General features: G+C 44.0%; 1 protein-coding gene and 1 long non-coding RNA gene across 2 annotated transcripts in view; one reads left to right on the plus strand and one right to left on the minus strand.

Annotated features, from left to right (window-relative positions):
• The window catches only part of LOC106955509 (uncharacterized), a 4,113-nt gene extending 3,955 nt beyond the window's left edge, over positions 1-158 (plus strand). The window contains exon 3 of the long non-coding RNA XR_001426595.1: positions 26-158. This is a non-coding gene — a long non-coding RNA (uncharacterized LOC106955509). The remainder of the gene's footprint in view (positions 1-25) is intronic.
• Positions 1-9,863, minus strand: part of itpr3 (inositol 1,4,5-trisphosphate receptor, type 3) — a 75,821-nt gene extending 65,958 nt beyond the window's left edge. The window contains exons 1-2 of the mRNA XM_015045729.1: positions 9,231-9,863; positions 2,737-2,807 (exon numbers count right to left, since the gene is read on the minus strand). Of these exons, the coding sequence (XP_014901215.1) occupies positions 2,737-2,807; positions 9,231-9,322 (163 nt within the window). The 5' untranslated portion in view covers positions 9,323-9,863. The remainder of the gene's footprint in view (positions 1-2,736; positions 2,808-9,230) is intronic.
• Between the last annotated feature and the right edge of the window lie 2,719 nt (positions 9,864-12,582).

Below are 12,582 nucleotides of genomic sequence, written 5' to 3' on the forward strand. Positions count from 1 at the left end.
CTTGTTCAGGTTGCATCGTGTTCAGGTCGTGTTGCGTTCAGGTCGTGTTGCGTTCAGGTCGTGCTGCGTTCAGGTCGTGTTGCGTTCAGGTCGTGCTGCGTTCAGGTCGTGTTGCGTTCAGGTCGTGTTCCGTTCAGGTCGTGCTGCGTTCAGGTCGAGCTGCGTTCAGGTTGCATCGTGTTCAGGTCATGCTCCGTTCAGGTCGCATTGCGTTCAGGTCGTGTTGCGTTCAGGTTGCATCGTGTTCAGGTCGCACTGCGTTCAGGTCGCACTGCGTTCAGGTCGTGTTGCGTTCAGGTCGTGTTGCTTTCAGGTCGTGTTCCGTTCAGATTGCATCGTGTTCAGGATGCATCGCGTTCAGATTGCATCGTGTTCAGGTCGCACTGCGTTCAGGTCGTGTTGCATTCAGGTCGTGTTGCATTCAGGTCGTGTTGCATTCAGGTCGTGTTGTGTTCTGGGAATCGGTGCTCTAGGAGTGCTGACAGGACCCGACATGCATCTCTGAAGGTTTTCACAGAAATGTGATCAGAGCCTGAAGGCTCAGCTGGTAACTCGCCAGCAGATGCTTTGTTTTCATTTCCCTGCGCTGCAACCCGGCCATCCAGCCGCTCCCTGACCTCCTCCTCCTGTCTTCTGGACCCGTCTTGCTTCCAGAACCCGTCTCAGTCCAGAGTGCGACTCTGAACCGAGATCTGGAGCTGTTGTGACATCTGGACCAGAGGAGTGAAAGGAACCCTGTCAATATTGACTCTCCTGCAGGATCCTGGGTGTTTCCTGCTTCCACTGTGTGTGTTTGTCAAACAGCAGATATTTCTCTCTCTGTGTGTGTGTGTGTGTGTGTGTGTGTTTAATGTTCCGAGTCGTTGCTTTGGTCCAAACGGGTTCGAATCCGTTTCACACGGCCCAGCCACACAGCTCTGTTTGTTTTTCACATCATCTACAAGACATTAAAAATGCATCTAAAACCAGATTTCATTACAAAATAAATCATTAAAATACATTTATCTATTATAGATAACACAAGAAATGAATTTCAAATCCCTATTTTATTATTTCTTTGTGGTAGGACTTGATTAATTTTTTAAATCAGATTCTCTACTTTCAGTTCAAAAATCATTTTTGTTGCTAAACTCCTGAATAAACAGACACAGAAACTCCAAACCAAAATATATTTATAGTTTTTAATCTGTTTTTCAACCATCAGATTGTTTTTCTATCTGTTCATCTTTCCAGAGTTTCTCTGATCATTCCTGGAGCTTCTTTAGAATCCGGACTGTGCTAACATTTGCATTAGCTGACATTTTTCTGGGTTTTTCCACGTTCCTCCTGACAGAACCGGTGGAACTGGGTCGGAACGTTTTGATCTCAAACAGGAAAGTTTAGTCAGACTGACAGTCAGAAACTCTGAATATAAAGTTTCAGCTGTCAGTCTCTGTCTGTGATCCACTTCTAAACTGGACCGGCCCCCCCGGGTCCCGGCAGAGCCGACCAGATGGACCGGCCCCTCGGAACCAGCCGGGCCGGTCCCTGGCAGCGGTCAGCCTGGTGTTGCTGCGGCTCCCTGCGGATCGGAGCTGGACTCGCTCTAAAGGCGTTATTTCTGTTCCTCATGCAGCTTTAATGGCTTCCTCTGGTTCTGACCCAGGAACAGTCTGGTACCAGTTCTCAGACTGGTTCTGACCCATTCGTTATGTCACCGTTTGTACATAAAACATGTTTTATATTCCAGCTGAATGAAGTGAACCAAGCAGAAGAAAAGACTCAGTTTAATTAAAATCTCAGAAACGACACATTTCATCCTGAAGAGGAAAAATTTAACTTTTCACTTTTTTAATAACTAATTATACATATTGATAATTTAATCTGATTCTTTGAAATCTAAACCACATTAGCTTGGATTTATTTGTAATGTTCCTGCTGCTTTCCTCTCATTCAGACCCAACCTGGGAACAAAAAGACGGTTTTCCTGCTGCCTTTAATGCTTCCTGTCTCTGACAATGTGTGATTCATAACTTAACCTTTACCAAATGTTTTACAGTGTGAAACAACAACGATGGAAGCAGAAGGTGAAACTGATGAAATTATTTGTTTTGGAGAGAGGAAGACGTGCAGGAAACGGTGTGAGGCTGGGAATCGAACCGACGACCCGTCCTCCGCACATGGAGACGGCCGGAGGCCCAAACACGTTTCAACCGTTTTTAATTTGAGGTTTAGGCTGTTTTCCTCCCGATGGTCCGGTCAACCCGGTTCCACTGGAACTAGAACATCTGCTCCACCTCCAGCTGTTCTGAGTCAAACCAACCTGTTCCCCTCCTGGCCTGTGGGGGCGCTGCACCAAGAACCACTGAAAGAAACGACACAAAAACCTCTGAAGACACTGAGAGCAACTTCCTTCTTCACCAGATGGAAACAAGATGGAGGATTTTAGCGGTTGGAGGATTTCTCTTTAGGCTAAAGACCAGGAGCCATTTCTGCTGCTAGCGCTAGGCTAGCATGTTAGCTTTGGTTGTATTTACCCAGAATGCCCTGCCACTTCCTGCTTATTACCTTTACAAATGAACTTATAGAAATAATCAATTTGAAATTAAAGTTGTGAGGAATATTTTTTCCTCTAATTTAAAAAATGTAAAAAAATCAGCTAACTGGCCGTTGTCATGGTAACTGGCGACCTGAACCTTTCATGGTAAAAGCTTGATATTCCTGGTTGTATCTCTGGGTGGAGACAGGAAGCGTTACCTCTGAACTTTTTGGGCGGGTTCTCCAGATCTCCAGCAGCCGGTTCCACGACGCAGCGATCGTCCACCAACCTGCAGAGACACAAGCAGAAACACCTGATAACCTGCAGACGGCCTCACTAACGCTTCAGAAAACCAAAGAGAGGCGCAACAACTGAGCAAAAAAAAGTTTGTCAATTTAATCTAGAATTAGGAATAAATTCAGTTTATGATCTGAGAAAAACTAAAAATTCAAACTAGTTTAGTTCTGAGGAATGTGCCAAAAAATACTGGATTTCAAGATATAAACTCTTTTCTCTCCTGTTATCCCAGTAACTTTCTGGTCAACACTAACTGAGCTGAAACTGGGAACATTTGATCGGATTTAATGTAAACAGAAAAACTACAACCAACTCTAAATAACTTTATTCAGGTTGTTTTCTGTCTGGTAACGGATGGAAGGCCTCCTTACCATCACCCTCATCTTCAGCTCCCTCCTCTGAGTCTCTGTCAGATTAAAAATAAATAAAAGATTCTGGAAACAGAAATATCTGTAGATCCAAATAAATAAAGTTTGATGGTTAAAAGTTCTAACTATAGGTGAAACATGGGTCACTGTTTTTAAACATTGTTTCTGATGATAAACTTGGAGGTTATCATGTTATTCTTGTTAATGAATCATGAACTGATTCTAGTCTGAACCTCAGAACAAAACGAACATTCATCCTCAGATCTTCATATTAAACCTCTGAACATAACCAAGACATCCCAATCTATTGGCTGGACTTCGAAGTGTTAAATAAAAACATTTCAGCAACAAAACATCTGAATTAAATTTCAATAACAGACAGATATTAAAAATGGCCGCCGTCCCGTTCATTTCCAGCCAATCGGCAGCGAGATGACGGCGTGCCGGCTGCAGGAGGCTGATGGTGGGCAGGAGAACCGGATGCGACTCGTAAAGCGGCTGAAATGAAAGCTGAGCTGCAGGACGGCCGTCTGCGCACAGGAAGCGCCTCTATTTATAGACGCGCTTTCACACGGTTTCTAACGCGGTTTTAACTCAGCTCCACATGTTGGTCACGACGAAAAACGCTTCACATCCGACAGCAGTTACTGTTTATTACTGTTTATTACTCTGTAATAAAGGTGCATGCAGACCCAACCTGATCAGTGTTTGCTTTCTGGAGATGCATTTCGGTTCCTGATGCGAGTCGCTTGGTTGAATTGAGCTGCTGAGCTTCATAAAGAGGACAAAGCCTCATCTACCGACAGAATATCAAATGAAACTGAATTAAACACAAAACTGCTTGAGAGAAAGTTGAACTTTTGCCTTTTTTTGGGTTAAAAATAAAGACGAAACAGACATGTTTAAAAATGTATCTTAATATTTATTAATATTTATAGAAATTAAGATAAAAATAATAATAATAAAGATGATTTAAAGGCTCATCTCAATGTTTTTGGTGTTAAATGTGTTGACGGAAGACAAGAAGTGTTCTAAAAATAAAACTTCCTGGTTATCAGACGAGCTGCACCAGTTACACAGCATTACAACAGGAACGCAGCTGAACCAGGCAGCACACGCTAAGCTCAGTCACGTTTCATCAACATATATTCATCATGGAGAATCACAACCAGACATTCAGTCACAAACATCATAACAACTGATATAATGATGGTAATGAGGCTGTTTTCCTCCTGACAGTTTCTATTATCTCCAATAATGATGACACACAACTCAATAATCCCGCCTGCGGTTAGAAATGCTGTCAGTCGCCTGAGGTTCTGGAGCCATGTTGGGTTTTGTTCGGGTTCTGGTCAGTTCTTCAGGTTCAGGACCAAATAAAGAGTTCAACCTTTTTCATTTTCATGTTTCAGAGTTTATTTCTATTTAAGGAGCTGCTGGTTTTACTGAAGCAGTTGGAGCATGTCTGTGTCTGTGTGTGTGTGTGTGTGCTCATCAACTATCAACCCTGCTGTTTAGGACAAAACAGAGCTGCTCTTTACAGCTGGACACACATGACTTCATCAGTCTGAGGAGCATTTCTGCTTCAGGAGCAGCCGCCGCGCTAAGGGGCCGTTAGCTAACAGCCATGCTACCAGGCCGTTAGCTAACAGCCATGCTACCAGGCCGTTAGCTAACAGCCATGCTACCAGGCTGTTAGCTAACAGCCATGCTACCAGGCCATACGCATTAACCCAGAGCTGCTAGCATGTTGCATTAAGGAACTGCTAACGTGTATTTCAGCAGGAGTTGCTTGTCTGAGGACATTGCTGCTGTCTTGCCAGCAATGTTTAGTCCACTTTAGTCCATTTGCTAGAAAGTCCAGTCTGGTTGGTCAGGTGTGAACGCTAATTGACCTCTGACCTCTGGTCCTCCAAACCTCAGTCCGGGTTCGGTTGAAGTGAACTCTGGTTCAGTTTGAATGTGAACGCCAAGCTCCACTTCTGTGTTTGGGTTTAGTTTTGTTGACATGTTTCCCGTGTCAGTGACGCCATCTGAGGTTGGATTTTCCTCGTTTCTAAACATGCAGCAGAGTCCCGTATTTACATGACCTGCAGAGTTTCCTCTGACACCGGCAGCATTTTTACTCCCAGGCTCTAATAAAAAGCCACAACCTGTAAACAAATCAGGAGTCTGCAAATTATGATGTAAATTTGTGCCAGGCTGTGAGGCCGCTTCCTGAGCGCTGACCTCCATTAGCACCACTGAATACCTTCACACTTCAGGCCTCATTCCTGAAAACTGCAGACCTGTTTTCTGTTTTGTCTCTTCGTTCTGCTCTCCTTTAAAACGTGGCGGCTGTAGCTTTTATGCGTCATTACTCTCCCTCCACGTCTTCCTTTGTTTTTCTTTCCAAGTTCAAAGCTCCTTCCTTTCAGACTGTTTTACTTGAAGAGCAGCCAATCAGCTCCTTTGTCTGTCTCTGGGTGTTTTGTAGGTGTGTGTCGCCGGCTGATTGCTCCATTCACTCTCCCTCAGGTGTGTTGACTCAGTCCTAAAGCGTCTCCAACCAGACGCTCAGAAATGGTTTTTCATTCTGGCCGCAGCAGAAATAACCACCAGGATCCAGAAACTAAACCAACTCCGTCACACATGAGCAGATCAGCATCTGCAGAGGAACGGATCTCACAGAATCAGAACCTGCATGTTTTCCTGAACTTCACCACAAAGGTCCCTAAAACCTGCAGCTCTTCAGAAATTTCACTCTGGATCAGCCACAGATGTGGAACTTGAGCCATCCCTAATTTGTTTAAGGCTGGTCCACACGGTTCTGGTTTCACATCCAGTTTTCCCTGCTCCAGATCAAATGTAGTGGAGAAATCAGCTCATAATTCATCCATCCATCCATTTTCTGTACACCCTTGTCCCTGGTGAGGTCGGGAGGGTTCAGCTCATGATTAATGAATCATATTAAATATGAACAGGATTTGTGAACGGTTGAGATGGTCAAACGAACAGAACCAGAAACGACGGCGGGTCATCTGCTGCGTCCTGCAGCTCTGAGCCGATCAGCAGGATTTGACTGTATGGAAAGCAGCCGGTCCATCTTCCCTCCGTCGACCCGATTCAAGCGTCCCGCTCTGAAACCCATTTACCTGATAAACAGGAAACACTTTGGGGCAGAAAAAGCCGGATCTCTGGACGTTTATCTGTGTTTGACTTGATGGGTGGAGGAGGAGCAGGAATATTTACACGGCTGCAGTCGGCTGAAGACGAGCCGGAGACACGAGGAAGTCATTCCACTGAGACTCAAACAGGAAAAACAAAGATCTGAACCGAACCGCTGACGTTCTGCCCACAGCGCCGCGGGGAAACTCAACATGGCCTAATTAAAGCAGTGGAGCTGATGCTAACACGCCAATGCTAATGTGTTTTTCTACTTAGCACCTTGGCTAACTTTGCAAACATTTAGCATACAGCTTCCTCTACATTAATTTTTTTCAGATAAATTATAATAAAGTGATAATTTTCAGTTGAATAAAATTTGACTTTTATGTTGAAGTTTTAACTGTTAAGAATTCTTGAAGTAATTAAGTGTTTATATTCATGCTCTTATTTTGAAGTAGGTGACGCTTGTTCTGTTTCCTCCCCCAGTAACTCCATTCAAAAGAAGAAACATGGTGGAACAAAACAAAACACAGAAACCAGAGAACAATTATGAATATAGATACAATATCTAAGGTGGTTATGGAACATTAATGATGTCAAAATTAAATATGCACTTGAGCCTAATAGCCTTTCCAGGGCAGAAATTATTTAAATTGAAATTAGCACATTAGCATTAGCTTCCACTACATACTGTGTGTTTGTATCGCTTTAACAACTGATTTTAATAAAACCCAACATGGGTCAGAGGTCATTTAGCCCTAAAAATCAGCTTAGTTCAGTCCTGAATGGCTGAATTCAGATAAAAACTAACAAAGATCCATTCCGTCCAGTGAACTGTTCATTTACTTCCATCCAGTGAACTGTTCATGTCCAGTGAACTGTTCATTTACTTCCATCCAGTGAACTGTTCAGATCAATCAAACTGGTTCTGCCCGACGTGTTGGTCCCGTTCTGAACACCGAGATGTTTTATGTCCAAAGCTAATTTTGGCTGAAGAGATTATGATGACTTTTCACTAATCTTTGTTGCTATGGTAACCACACAACGTTATCGTTAGGCCTGCTGACCTTCAGTTGGGAGGCAACGAGAATCAGCAAGAGACGTTCTGAAGTTCAGACCGAGTCAGAACCAGAACCGTCGTCTGGAAATCACCAGGATGGACACACACACATACACGCACACGCGCACACACACACACACACACACACACAGACCTGCAACAAAGGTTTCAACCCTAATTGGACCTGACCCGTCAAAGATCCACACAGAACTTCCTCTGACAAACCCGAACCGGGTCTGGACCTGGACGGGCTGCAACCCGGTCCAGCAGAACCTGAGTGTGTTTCTGTTCCAGTTCTGCTGGTTTGCAGTGAAGAGTTTTATTTGCTCCTGATGGTCCGTAAGAAGAACCGGTTCTGACCCGACGGCTCAGGCAGAGGTCCGGTTCTGCTGCCTCCGTCCAAAAACAAATGTTACCGTGGAAACCAGCTGGACACGACTGGACCCAGATCAGCTTCATGTTTTAGATCCTCTGCTCGACCTCATGATCATCTATACATGATCAATATTGTAACCAATAAAATTTAAAATAAAACGTGACATCTCTGGTTTGTTCTGAGGGACATTCATTTTTTCATTACATTGAGCAAATTAACTCATCATAATAAATTAGTTTTGCTTCATTTCTTCACTTTCTGACGTTTTCTGTCTGAATCTCACAAAAGCGCAGGAAGAGCCTTTAAACCGGAGCAGACAGGATCTGACCTGCAGGCCTGGCCAGACGTCACAGTACACACAAAACGAAAACTGCATGAAAATATTTATGACACCTGCTGTGATTTCTGCCTGTCTGAACTTTGACCTGAGTGTAACTGCAGCTGAGCTTCAGTCAGTCGTTTGGTCTTTGTGAAGAGCTGAAGGATAAAATCCCCCAACAGAAACTGAACCAGTAAGAAACATGGTGGTGGCAGCATCATGATGGAGAAAACCTGCAGAATAGCTGAGCCTGGGTCAAAGGTCAGCTTCCAGCAGGACAACCAGCCAGAGACATTATTGGATGGTTCCAGTCAAAGCAGACTCATGTGTTAGAATGGCCTAGTCAAAGTCCAGACCTATATCCAGCTGAGAATCAATGGAAACACTTTAAATTTGAAGCCCACAGACTCGTTTACACAGAATGTTAGGATGTTTAGAGATAAAAACCTTCAAAATGGAAAAATCAGAAACTATATGATGCTTTTCCTCCATCATGCAGTTTCCCTCTTGATGCTCCATGACCGGACTGATGGGCAGATAAAATCACTTTATGTGTTTATAGAAACCTGATCACAGATACTGGACACAACATTTCTTCTGGAAACGTCTCAAAACCTCGACGCAAAATAACTCAAACTACAGATGGAAGCAGAAAATTCCCAAAACATTCCAAGTCTGTCGCTTTGAGATTCTGGACAAAAACCTGATCAAAACCTAAAAACATCCAGCGAATAAAACCAGAAAATAAAATGTTCTGGAGAAAACTCAACGACTCCTTTGATCCAGTCAGTGGATTCAGATGAAACCATTAAAAATGTCAACTTTAATCCGTCAAACTCTCTTAAATCCTCTGATTTTCATGATAAAATCCTAATTCTGATGCTCAAACCATTAATAACCTGATAGCTCATCAATAATCATCTTTAAACAGCTTTTTAACTCAACTTTTAGTTTTATTTTATTCTAGTCCATAAATAAAACACTTAGACTTTTTATTTTCTTATTTTAAACCTACATTTTTAAAAATTTAAATGAGTTTGACACTTTTATGAAATTATGTTTGTAAAATGTTTATTTAATTAAACAAAGTTTGTGTTTCAGTGAAGTGATTTTTTATTATTATTACCATAATGATTGGGACTCACCCCAGGGTGCTGATGAAGCCGTTCACCGACCCCTCCGCGTACAGAGACACGATGTCTCCGATGTGGAGGAAGCTGGAGGCAGAGTCTGACATCCTGCAGCCGCTTCAGGCGCCTCCAGCAGCGGGGAGATCCTGCAGGTGGAGCCGCAGATGGGGCTCCCTGTGCCGGCCTGCCTGGCTCGCCGGACCCGTCCGGACCCGGGTGCACTGGGACCAGAGGTTCAGGACTCAGCAGCTGCAGCCGCTCCTCGGACCCGCTGCCGGGTTCTGCATGAAAACAAAAACGCGAACCGGTTCCCAGAAACTTTCCCGGGCCGAGTGTGTGCAGCAGGTCCGGGTCCTGCGTGGACTGTGCGGGTCGCGGCGCTTCCACGCGGCGGGGCGGCTCGGTCCCTCCCTCGGTGAGAATGTGAAGACTCTCCGGCGGGGAGAACCAGGAAGTGCGCCGCGGCGTTGATAAGGCTGCCAGGCGGCTTCAAGACTGAACAGCCCGCTGCAGGGCAAACAGGAGCGCTCTGCCCCGCGAGCACGCGCGCACACACGCATGGACACGTGCACACCCTGGCACATGCACGCACCCTCCGCCTTGAGAACCAAAACAAGGTCAGCCTCACCTAAACTCAAGTTTCGGTTTGTTGATGAATGCTGAGAACAGAGGGAAGAACAGCAAAGTTCAAAGGTCAACCTGAACCAATCAAACCTGTGGAACCTCAGGAGCCTCTGAGCAGGAGCTCAGTGGGAGTGGACCCAGAGAGAAGCACGGTGGTGGCAGCAGCATGACCTTCAGGTTTCTGACTGGAAACTGAGTTCAGCTGAGTTCCAGCAGATCAGCAGGTCTGGAGTCCAGAACTAAACCAGACAGAAGCTGCAGGAGAGACTGATGAGGTCAAACTGACGCCGTCAAATGATCAGATATAAGTATTACGAGTATAAACTGGTCCTTAAGGTGCCATCTTTGTTTCATGTTAAATTGTTGGTTCTGCATTATTTTTTTACCTGAAACCGTCTCAGTGCTGCCCTCTGTGGGTTGAAAAGTTGCTACTGCACCTGAATATTCATATTGGTTCCAATGGTCCAACTTGGCCACGCCCCCAAGGGCATCTTGACTCCGCCCACTTTTGGTCGTCATTTCCTAAATTTGCCAGAGGGTGGAGCTATGCTCTCACTTTTTTAAAGGATCATTTTATTAACAGAGATTGTATAGTTGATTTTATTTGTAGTTTAGGTTATTTTGTTAATTTTGAAAATGTCTTTCAGTTCCACTGTTAATATTTGTTTGAAAAAAACAAAAGATTTTTGAGAGGGAGCTCTTGCAGCTTTATGCCATCATTATGTTACTTGAAAATGATCTCAAGAGAAAACAATATTATCGTTCATCGCCATAACTCTGGTTTGTTTGTTAACTTACAGGTTGACTGATCTTCGCTTTCTGAGTCTTTGAACTAAAACAGTCTCATGCTGCAGTTCAGCGGCCCTCCAGCAGGAGGTGCTCTCTGTGGGACTTCCTGTCTGCACACCTGGTCCAATCAGCTGCTTCTTGCAGCTGTTGAACTGCTGAGGCGACGCAGACGGACAGTGGCCCTGGAGGACCATCTGTTTAAATGATCCCAGGTTCAGCTTCCATCAGGATGACCTCTGACCCCTGAGGCTGGGTGGTGACTGGCTGAACCTTCAGTCGATGTGAACTGCTGAAGAAGAGACGATGCGTTCCTCTCAACCGTTTTCAGGAAGTCTGTGGCTTTTCATCGTCAACCACAGTTTTCTGTCAGAACACAGAAAACCACAGAAGAAGAAGATTTCCCCCGAAAGACGTGCAGACTGGGCGTGTGCCGAGTTCTGCCGACCAACTTCCTGTTTCCTCCATCGAACCAGCAGCCAGCACACCGGCAGACTCAGCTCAGCGCTGATGAAGAGGAGGAGGATGAAGATGATCCTCGCTCTGCTTCCTTAGAGTCTGAAGTTTCATCTGTAGAATTTATCATCGGGACGTTTCAGTCACAAGGTGGCCGCCAGGACGGGGTTCACTGGAGAGACACGAGCGGTCAGTATCTGACCTGAGAGAGGAAGAACCGTCCATCCATCCATCCAGAGGTCAGAGGTCAAGCCTCCCAGAGTGATGTTGTTCTGGGTCAAAGGTCAGTCAGGGTTCCTCTCTGGGAGATGAAAGCATCAGTTCATCAGCAGGTCTGCCAAGTCCACCTCACTGCAGCAAACAGGAAGGGGCGGGACGGACCGCTATCAGTCTCATACCTTATTTGGAAATGGGACCATTGCACTACAGAAGTGAAGGGGGCGCTATTTCTTATATTATCCGCGGTCTCCCGTTTTAATTTTCTTTTTATATCTGTGATATAGCTTTATCTTTTGGAAGGAGTTTCTCTCAGCATGTATTTGTACTTCTCTCTCTCATTTACTTCAGCGCAGCTCACAGTTTTTAACAATTTCCGTTGATTTCTGTGTACTTCTAAATCTGCTCCTTTTTCGCATCTTTTCGGGCCTGCTACTGCCTCTAGTGGCGTGGTGGTGGTAGCACAACTAATATAAATACATTACTAAATCAGAATACCAAAGTCTTTATTATTTATTATTAATTCTCGCATAACTAGAACTGCAAAAGATAAAGTCCCTCACAAAAACCATGCCTTTTAATTTTCTTAAGGAAGTAGAGCTAATTAAATGACATAAACAATACCTGAAAGTGGTTCCAGTTTCACTTGTTGGCCAACCTGTTGAAACTATGGCAAGTTTTAAATACCTTGGATCATTCCTGGACAGTCAGCTCAATTTTGCTGAAAACACTGGCTACATTTTTAAGAAACGTCACTCTATCTTTTAAGAAGACCCAGTGATCTTGGGGTTACCTAACAAGTGCAACTCGTGCAAAACCTCTAGTTAGTTAGAGGTAACATTAGCTAATATTACCTCTAGTTAACCAATGTTAACATTTTAACAGTAAGTTAAAATGTTAAAACTTAAAAATTTAACTTAAGTTTTAAGTCATCTCAAGTTTTAACTGTTGAAGGCTTTAGCTTTTCATCTCCTCAGCTGGTTTGGTCACATGAGCTGCAGACTAACAGACAATCTTTTAAGAATACTTTGAATGGCAGGAAAAATAGAAGGTAAATAGTGGTGAAACCAAAAACAACTCTGTCTCATCTGTCCATCCTCTTTTTTTTTGTCAGTTTGAGATCATGAAGGCGTTACTGTGTTCCTCTGGTAAATATAGAACATCTATTAGAAGTCATTCACTGACAGTGCAATAATTATTCTTAGCCAAATTAAATGATAACATTTACCTGTAGCATGCTAAGTGTTTACTTGATGCACAAATTGTTGATATGATTCTATTAATT

The sequence above is a fragment of the Poecilia latipinna genome, unplaced genomic scaffold (genome assembly GCF_001443285.1).
Source record: "Poecilia latipinna isolate Pla-1442-1.1 unplaced genomic scaffold, P_latipinna-1.0 Scaffold741, whole genome shotgun sequence".
Lineage (NCBI taxonomy): Eukaryota > Metazoa > Chordata > Actinopteri > Cyprinodontiformes > Poeciliidae > Poecilia > Poecilia latipinna.